This window comes from Callorhinus ursinus, unplaced genomic scaffold (genome assembly GCF_003265705.2).
Source record: "Callorhinus ursinus isolate GAN/ISIS: 27379988/994484 unplaced genomic scaffold, GSC_fseal_2.0 scaffold10, whole genome shotgun sequence".
NCBI classification, from domain to species: Eukaryota; Metazoa; Chordata; class Mammalia; order Carnivora; family Otariidae; genus Callorhinus; species Callorhinus ursinus.
Window position 1 is genome coordinate 22595932 of NW_027397072.1, and position 10444 is coordinate 22606375.

Sequence of the window (10444 nt, forward strand, 5' to 3'; positions counted from 1 at the left end):
GGCAGACACTTAACGACTGAGCCACCCAGGTGCCCACAAAGAATATATTTTTATATACATATAGAAAAGAGTGGGGGTGCCTGGGTGGCTCAGTTGCTTAAGCATCTGCCGTTGGCTCAGGTCATGATCCTGGGGTCCTGGGATTGAGTTACATAGCCTTGGCTCCCTGCTCAGTGGGGAGCCTGTTTCCTTCCTTTCCTTCTGCCCCTCCCCCAGTTCGTGCTCGCTCTCTCTCCCTCTCTCAAATAAATAAATAAAATCCTTTAAAAAAAAAAGTGCTTGTCAAACTGTACAAACGTGTTCTAAGGACCAAAACTGTACATCCAGCCCTAACCTTAGAAGTCTAGGCTGGCATATGCTAGCACCTGCCACGTAATGTGTGCTCAACCTGACAAATGTCATTCTTTATAATTATAATCTTTATAGTGACTGCAAAGTATTTCATAATAAGGACATACCATATGTTATTTAACCACTTTCTTGATGATGGGCTTTCTGAGAATATTAGTTTGGCTGCCCCAATAGACTGAAAATTCTATAAGGTAAGAAACCATAACTTTCTTTTTCAAAAACAGTGCCTGCTATACAATAGTTATTTAATTGAATTGATTTTCCAAATTAATGTTCCTACAAGAAAAAAAATACTCTGGCCAGTTTTATTTATCTTTATTATAGCATAAGTTGATTCCTTGTAAATTTTGTTTACAGTGAATTAACCATAGAGAATCCAGTTAACCCTGGGTATAATGACATAATAAATGTTCTAAAAAATGAGACCATGGATTTTGGAGTTGAGTGATCCTTTAAGATCATTTAATTTTCCTATGTGACATCTCTTCTCTGTTTCGATGCTATATGTCAAACTTCGGAGTTAGGAAACCATATATATCACATTTTCTGAGAGTATCTACTTAAGATATGCTAGCTTTCTTAAATGTACTTGACTCTGTATTCTAATTTGTGATTGGGAACATACGACACCATACCTGGACCTCTAGGGAATGACTGGTTCCAGAGAAGATGCTCATAGGGCAAGGCAGGCCACTTGGAAGACTTGCTTCTTTGAAATCTTGCCTCCATACACTCTACTTTATGCCAAGTTGTCCAGCCCAGTCCTAGTAGAGTTGTAAAGGAGGTCTTCCCTGAGCATTGGCTGTCAGGGCAGAGCCCGTGAGCAGCTGCATGAAGGGACAGCAGATGGGCATGTCTCAGAGAGGAGACTCAAGCAGCTCGCACATTGGCTGGGCCCTGTCAGGTTTACCTTGGAATGTCCATTGTGATGTCATATGGAGTCACAACCTTGAGGGAGAACACTGTTTGGCTGAGAGGGGCATGGGGTTGAGTAATGGCACCGATTTGGGGGCTGGCCATCCCGCCTCCATCATATGTCAGCCTCCTACTATTATTTGGTTTCCTTGTTTGGGGGCTTTGGCTGCTCTTTTTTGGGAGACAGAGCAGGGAGCAGGTGGTAGCCAAGACAGACTCAGAGGTATGTGATGCAACCCTCCCTTGAAGTTCACTGGTCCCTGTCCCTGCCTCTGAGGCCATGGAAACTACCTCTTAGGCCAGGGGAGGAGCTGGGTGAGGGAAGAGGGGAGTTGAGATAGTGCCTATGGATGTTGTCCTATAAGTATAAGTCATGCTCAATCCTGTTCCTTTCAGTTTATTTCAACAAACCTTGAGCACCTATTATGTATGGTGGTGTACTAGACCTTGAGGAAAAATAAAACACCATCCCCACCTTCTAGGAGCTCAAGGTGAAATTGGGGAGACAGTCAGATGGATATACACACAACACAAGGAAAGAGAAAATGATAAGAGTTAAAAGAAGTATAAATACTGATGAAGAGTTTGGAGGTAAAGAGTCTTTTGAAGCAGGGGGATCTATAAAATGCCTCTGGGGGGCGCCTGGGTGGCTCAGTTGGTTAAACGACTGCCTTCGGCTCAGGTCATGATCCTGGAGTCCCGGGATCGAGTCCCACATCGGGCTCCCTGCTCAGCAGGGAGTCTGCTTCTCCCTCTGACCCTCTTCCCTCTCGTGCTCTCTAGCTCTCATTCTCTCTCTCAAATAAATAAATAAAATCTTTAAAAAAAAAGTAAAATGCCTCTGGGGAGCTCAGGTTTGAATTGTGCTTCAGAGGAAGGGTAGGGCTTTGAAGGTGGATAGTGTGGATGGAAGAGAGTAAGTGAAGACTTTCCAGATAGAAGGAATGGATTGGGGAAAATCATGGGAAACTGAAGAGTGTTGGATGTGTTTGAAGAGAGGACATCCATGTGGATGGAGTGTAGAAGTATAGGGAGCTCAGTGAGAGAAAAATTTGGAAAATTGACAGAGGTGACATTGTAGAGGGCTTTCAATGCCAGGCTGAATAGTTTGTATAAATATTAATTCTATATGTAGTTGAAAGATGTCAAGGGGTACCTGGGTGGCTCAGTCAGTTAACCCTGTGACTCTTGATTTTGGCTCAGGTCATCATCTCGGAATTTTGAGATCCAGCCCTGTGTCAGGCCCCATGCTCAGCAGGGAGTCTGCTTCTCTCCCTCTACTTCTCCTTCTCCCTCTCTACCTCCCCCTGCTCCCATGCACGTGCTCTCTCTCTAAAATAAATAAATAAATCTTGAAAAAAAAGAAAAGAAAAGATGTCAAAGGTCTTAAAGCCAGGTTAAAATGTGCTTAGATCTGTGCTTTAGAGCAATGCTTCTCAAACTGTTACACCCATATGAATCAGTCAGATGGAGGTCTTGTTAAAAAGTATATTCTGATTCGGTAGGTGTGGGGTAGGGATTGAGATTCCTCCTTTCTAACAAGCTCCCAGGTGATGCTACTGCTGTTGGACCAAAGGCCACACTTGGCTTTTTTTTTTTTTTTTTAAGATTGTATTTATTCATTTGACAGAGAGAGAGCACAAGCAGGGGGAGCAGCAGAGGGAGAGGGAGAAGTAGGCTCCTTGCTGAGCAGGGAGCCTGATGTGGGGCCCGATCCCAGGACCCTGGGGTCATGACCTGAGCTGAAGGCAGCCGCTTAACCGACAGAGCCACCAAATAGGCACCTCTGTTACATTTTTTTTTTTAAGAAAGGAAATTTTTATGTTATTTTATTATTTAAAAATTTTAATTCCAGTATAGTTAACATACGGTGTTATATTAGTTTCAGGTGTATAATATAGTAATTCAACAATTCTATACATTACTCAGTGCTTGTCAAGATAGGTGTGCTCTTAGTCCCCGTCACCTATTTCACCCATCCCCCCACCCACCTCCCCTCTGGTAACCGTCTGTTTGTTCTCTGTAGTTAAGAGTTTTTTGGTTTGTCTCTTTATTTGTCCTTGTTCATTTGTTTTGTTTCTTAAATTCCACATATGAGTGAAATCATATGGAATTTGTCTTTCTCTGACTAGCTTGTTTCGCCTAGCATTACACTCTCTAGATCCATCCATGTTGTTGCAAATGACAAGATTTCACTCATTTTTATGGCTGAATAATATTCCACTATATATATATATATATACCACATCTTCTTTATTTATTCATCTATTGATGGACACTTGGACTGCTTCCATAATTTGGTCATTGTAAATAATGCTGCTATAGGGACACCTGGGTGGCTCAGTCAGTTAAGTGTCCAACTCTTGATCTCAGCTCAGGTCTTGATTCAGGATCTCGAGTTCAAGCCTTGTGTAGGGCTCCCACTTAAAAAAAATGGGCAACAGACATGAACAGACATTTCTGCAAAGAAGATATACAAACACCCAACAGACACATGAAAAGATGCTCAACGTCACTCATTACCAGGGAAATGAAAATCAAAACCACAATGAGCTATCACCTCATACTTGTCAGAATGGCTAAAATCAAAAACACAAGAAACAACAAATGTTGGCAAGGATGTGGAGAAAAAGGAACCCTCATGCACTGGTGGTAGGAATGCAAACTGGTGCAGCTACTCTGGAAAACAGTATGGAGGTTTCTCAAAAAATTAAAAATAGAGGGGCTCCTGGGTGGCTCAGTCAGTTAAGTGTCCAACCCCCCCCCTTTTTTTTAGAGATTTTATTTATTTGACAGAGAGAGACACAGCGAGAGAGGGAATGCAAGCAGGGGGAGTGGGAGAGGGAGAAGCAGGCTTCCTGCAGAGCAGGGAGCCCGATGCGGGGCTTGATCCCAGGACTCTGGGATCTTGACCTGAGCTGAAGGCAGGAGCTTAACGACTGAGCCACCCAGGCGCCCCAAGTGTCCAACTCTTGATTTCAGCTCAGGTCATGATCTCAGGGTTACGAGATCGAGCCCCACGTTGGGCTCCACACTCAGGTCCGAGTCTGCTTGAGATTCTCTCCCTCTCATCTGCACCTCCCCCCACTCATGCTCTCTCTCTAAAATAAATAAAATCTTTTTAAAAATTAAAAATAGAATTATATTATCCAGTAATTGCATTATTGGGTATTTACCCAAAAACTATGAAAACACTAATTCAAAAGGATATATGCACCACTCTGTTTATAGCAGCATTATTTTTTTAAAGATTTTTTTTATTTATTTGAGAGGGAGAGGGAGAAGTAGGCTCCCTGCTGAACAGGGAGCCCGGTGCGGGGCTCGATCCCAGGACCCTGAGATCATGACCTGAGCCAAAGGCAGCAGCTTAACCTACTGAGCCACTCAGTCATCCCAGCTTTGTAGTATACCTTGAAATCTGGATTTGTGATACCTCCAGATGTGTTGGGTTGTTGTTTTTTTTTCCCCAAGATTGCTTTGGCTGTTTGGGGTCTTTTGTGGTTCCATACAAATTTTATGATTGTTCTAGTTCTATGAAAAACGCTCATGATATTTTGAAAGGGATCACATTAAATCTGTAGATTGCTTTGGGTAGTATGGGCATTTTAACAATATTTGTTTTTCCAAGCCAGAAGCATGGAAGTCTTTCCATTTGTGCCATCTTCAGTTTTTTTCATCATTCTTTTGTAGTTTTCTGAGTACAGGTCTTTTACCTCCTTGGTTAAGTTTATTCCTAGGTATTTTATTATTTTTGGTGCAGTTGTAAAGGGGATTGTTTTCTTAATTTCTCTTTCTGCTGCTTTATTATTAGTGTATAGAAATGCAATGAATTCCTGTATATTGATTTTGTGACCCAGGACCACACTTTGAAAGTGAAGCTTTAAAATAACTTCAGTAAGCGTCTATGGCAGTTGTCTGGGTAGCTAAGCCAATTGGAGGCTCTGTTAACAATACAGTGGGAAGGAGGGAAAAGGAAATTAAAAAATTAGAGCAGGATGGTAGGAGAGAGGACATGGGTTCATTCCTCAAATGTTTATCATCCACCACCACCACGGTTATGTACAAGGCACTCCTCTAGGCTCTATGAATAGAGCGGTAAGTGGAGGGACAAAAATCTTTGCCCTCAGGGGGCTATTGTGATAAAAGTTTGGATGTGAAAAGTAAAGCAGAAAGAGAGGGAAGGGACTGAATTTATTTTTATTTTTATTTTTTAAAGATTTTATTTACTTGTCAGACAGCGAGAGAGGGAGCACAAGCAGGGGGAGTGGGAGAGGGAGAAGCAGGCTCCCCACTGAGCAGAGAGCCTGAGGCGGGGCTCCATCCCAGGACCCTGGGACCATGACCTGAGCCGAAGGCAGATGCTTAACGACTGAGCCACCCAGGTGCTCCTGGGACTGATTTTTTTTTTCCTGATTTGACCTCAAATACAAGAGTTAATTATAAATATTATCATTGTTTTCCTACAAGGACTATATTCATCTTTGTATTCCCTGTGCCTAGTATACTGTCCAGCATTTAGTAAGTGCTCCCTGGATGTTTGTGAAATGAATAAATGACTTTTCAATTTTAACCCTGAAGGACTGACAAGATGATGGCATTTTGAACAACACAGGAAACATTAGACAGAAGTTGTGTGGTAGGAGGCAGAAAATGAACTATTGCATTTGAAGTGCTTATAAAATTTATGTGGAGATATTCACCTAGCAGCTCCAATTAATGGTCTAGATCTGTGCTATCCAGTCTGGTATCCACTGGCCACATGTGGCCATTCAAATTTAAATGAACCAAAATTACATTGAATTTAAAATTCAATTCTTTAATTGCACTATGGACATTTCAAGTATCACATGTGGCTAGAGGCTGTCCTATTGGACAGAGCAGATCTAGAATATTTCCATCATCATAGAAAATTCTATTGGACAGCATTAGCATACACTCTAGATCTTAGAGATAGATCTAGTTATCAATATATTTGGCCACAAAGTCCTTTCAATTTTTTTTTCCTCAGAAACATTTCTTAAACACAGCAATCCTGATTGAGTATTACTGCCTTAACTAAGACTTCATCTATTTACAGTATGGTAGCTGGTCTCCTACAAACGTTTTCCAGCCTAGAGCATGGAGCATAGACCCTGGCTATACAGAACAGAAACAACATACACAGAACTTCCCATAGCTGATTGTGTCACTTTGCCAAAAGTGACTAAACAAACAAAATCTCTCAGCATCCCACTGCCTGCAGCAGCTTTTCCCAGCCTGTTTTGATCCTCAAACTTCTTTCATTGTCAAAATTGGTCAGCCCCTTGGAAATTTAAACATCATTTTATCTCTTTTTCATAATATATGATAAGTGACTTTAGGTATATAATATTTTCATTTTAAACCAGCATGTTTTTTAAAATCGCAAAGTTCACTTTAACATCTTTAAGAGAAACAGAAAAGACAAATGTCCACTTTTCCCCAAGTAACAAGTGATGCACAATATTTAATTGACTTTAACAGGTATGAATTGTTCCACAATACTTAGGTATAAGAAAGGGCAAATATATTTCCTTGTCTACATCAAGTACAATCTAGTTTAAGCCTCCTATCGCCTAGGTTGGCAAAAAAGTCCAGGATCCGTTTTTCCTCCCCAACCTTTGTATTATATGAAAATTCTGAAGTTTTTGCAGTTTATCCCAAATGGCAGAAGGTCAGGTACATTTTTAAAAAAAATATTTTATTTTAATTTATTTAGAGAGCGTGCATGAACAAGCAGGGGGGAAGGGCAGAGGACGAGGGAGAGAGAGAGAGAGAAACCTCAAGCAGGCTCCCCACTGAGGATGGAGCCCAACACGGGGCTCAATCCCATGACCCTGAGATCAGGACACGAGCCCAAATCAAGAGTCAGACTCTCAACCAACTGAGCCACCCAGGCGCCCTGAGGGTCAGGTCCTTAAACCATGGGAGTAACTGTTGCTTTTCATCTTTGCCATCTGAAGGCAAAAACTGTGGCTCAGCTCCTATGTGCCAAGCTTGGTCACAGAGACCTTTGTGAAGGCTCCCGGTCTACTATCTCTGAGCTCCTAGCGTCAGGAGGACCTAAATCAACCAGGATCAGGGCCTCACTATTCCAGTATATCTGCAGCTTCAGCATTGTTTCCATATCAGGAAGCCCGCTTCCTGTTCTTCTCAACCCTGGAAGTACCAAACAGTAAGCTTCTGGCACAATTCAGCTTAAAATCCTCCACAGGTCTAGTCTTATATGAGGGGTGTCTCTTAGGCTCCTGCCAACTTTTTCAGCAGGTGAAACTTTTTTTAAAAAATATTTTATTTATTCATTTGAGAGAGAGAATGAGATAGAGAGCATGAGAGGGGGAAGGGTCAGAGGTAGAAGCAGACTCCCCGCTGAGCAGGGAGCCCGATGTGGGACTCGATCCCAGGACTCCAGGATCATGACCTGAGCCGAAGGCAGTCGCTTAACCAACTGAGCCACCCAGGCACCCTCAGCAGGTGAAACTTAACTCCTTGCCATGGATTAGGAAAACTAAGACCTTAAGAACAAAGGCCTGGCTATTCCCTTTGAGGAGGGGAAACATTAGTTTCTTTCCCAGAACGATGTATAGTGTAAATTCCTCAATGTCACCTTTCTACATAATTAATAAAATTTCTTAGTACATATATATGTGAGAAAAAGCTTTTTTGTCAAATATACTTTTTATCCAGGCATAATTATAAACAGCAAAATGCACAGATCTTAAGTGTACAGTTTGATGAGTTTTGATAAATTTATACACCCATTAACTAGCACCCCAATCAAGCTTATAATGTTGCTTAATATTCTATAATATTGCTTATAATCCTAGGGAGGTCCTTCATGATCTATTCCAGTCTGTTCTCCTTCCATTCAGAGGCAATCTCTATTCTGATGTCTACAGTCATGGATTAATTTTGCCTCTTCTTGAACCTTATAAAAATAGAATTATATATCCATTGGTAGATGAATGGATAAAGACAATGTGGTATAATGGATTATTATTCAGCCATAAAAATGAATGAAATCTTGCCATTTGCAACAGCACAGATGGATCTGGAGAGTATAATGCTAGTTGAAATAAGCCAGTCAGAGAAAGACAAATTCCATATGATTTCACTCATGTGCAATTTAAGAAACAAAACAAATGAACAAAAGAAAACAAATGAGAAAAACAAACCAAAAGACAGACTCTTAACTATAGAGAACAAACAGATGGTTACCAGAGGGGAGGTGGGTGGGGGGATAAATGAAATAAGTGAAGGAGATTAGGAGTATACTATTTTTTTTAAGATTTAATTTAATTTAATTCAATTATTTTTTAAAAAGATTTTATTTATTTGCCAGAGGTGGGGGGCGGGTACAAGCAGGGGGAGCGGCAGGCAGAGGGAGAAGAAGACTCTCTGCTGGGCAAGGAGCCTGATGTGGGACTCGATCCCAGGACCCTGGGATCACGACCAGAGCCGAAGGCAGTTGCTTAACTGACTGAGCCACCCAGGTGTCCCAGATTTTATTTTATTTTTTTTAAAGTAATCTCTACACTCAGCACGGGGCTCAAACCTACAACCCCAAGATCAAGAGTCACATAGTCTACCAACTGAGCCAGCCAGGCACCCTAAGAGTATCTTGATGAGCACTGAGTAATATATGGAACTGTTGACTCACTATATTGTATACCTGAAACTAAATATAACACTGTATGTTAACTACACAGGAGTTAACATTTAAAAAATAAAAATAATGAATAATAATAATTTCATTCTTGCATATTGCATTTCAAAAAGTCTGTTATTTTTTATAATTAAAAATGTATGTACCTGTATGACAAGATAAAGTTTCAAGATGTTAATTGTAAATAATACATTGTTGATGTGGAACCCTATTTCCAATAGGAGATTGGAAATATGCCTGTCTGTATGCTGTGTATGTTTAATTTTAGTAGATGATACCAAACAGTTCTCTAAAGGAATTATACCAATTTATACTTCCATTAGTAGAGTATGAGAGTTCTAGTTTCTCCACATTCATGTTAACACTTGACATTGACCATCTTTCTAATAGCCACTCTAGGTAGTGTGTTGGCATTGCATTGTGATTTTAATGTGCATTTCCATGATTACTAATGATATTGAGAAACTTCTTATGTTTATTGGCCATTTGAAAATCCTCTTTTGTGACCTTCCTGCTCAATTTTTTGGCACATTTTTAATGAGTGGGTTGTCAGTCTTTTACTTACTAATTTGTAGGAATTCTTTAAATATTATAGATATGAGTTGTTTGTCAGATATAGGTATTAAAAATAAATCTTCCCTCTCTGTGGCTTATCTTTTCACTCACAATGGTGTGCTCATGAACAGAAATTCTTAATGAAATCCAATGTATCAGTTTTTGCTTTTATGGTCAGGGCTTTTTTGTTGTTGTTTCCAATGTAAGAAATCTTTGCCTGCCCCCAGGCTATGATGATAGTCTTCTGTGTTTCTTCTAGAAGCCTTTTTTTTTCTTTTCTTTTACATTAAGGCTTATGATCCATCTCAAATTACTTTCTGTGTATGGTATAAGGTAGGGATCAAAGTTCTTTTTTTTGCCCCCCCATAGAATTTATCCAATGCCTTCAGTAGGGCAGGGACTGGGGTGACATGAGCAAGGCATTCACTTTGGGCACTGAATTTAAGGGGCACCAAAAAACTTAGTAATCAAGGTAATATTTAATGTAATATTATATAAAATCAAAATTAAGGGGGAATATTTATGATGACAAAATACCAAAATTTTAAATCTGACCCTACAATTACATGACTACCTCACCATCACACTCTAAATTCCAGTCCTTTCTCCCAGCACCATTTATTGAAAAGACCATCAATTTTTCTCCTTGAATTGCATTGGTGACCCTGTCATAAATCAGATAAACATACACATGTGTGGGTCAATTTCAGGACTCTTCATTTTGTTACATTGGTCTGTTTGTTTATCCTTGTACTGATACTTCACTGTCTTTATTAATGTGGCTTTGTACTAAGTTTTGAAGTTTGGTTGTGTCTTACAACTTCGATCTTTTTTCAAAATTGTCTTAGCTATTCTAGGTCATTGGCATTTCTTTTTTTTAAGATTTACTTTATCTTTCTTTCTTTCTTTCTTTCTTTCTTTCTTTCTTTCTTTCTTTCT

At 40.1% G+C, this 10444-nt stretch overlaps 1 protein-coding gene across 1 annotated transcript in view; it reads left to right on the forward strand.

The window, feature by feature from the left end:
• Positions 1-1343: 1343 nt before the first annotated feature.
• The window catches only part of SPATA31H1 (SPATA31 subfamily H member 1), a 32908-nt gene continuing 23807 nt past the window's right edge, over positions 1344-10444 (forward strand). The window contains exon 1 of the mRNA XM_073897172.1: positions 1344-1489. Coding sequence (XP_073753273.1) covers positions 1346-1489 — 144 coding nt within the window. The 5' untranslated portion in view covers positions 1344-1345. The remainder of the gene's footprint in view (positions 1490-10444) is intronic.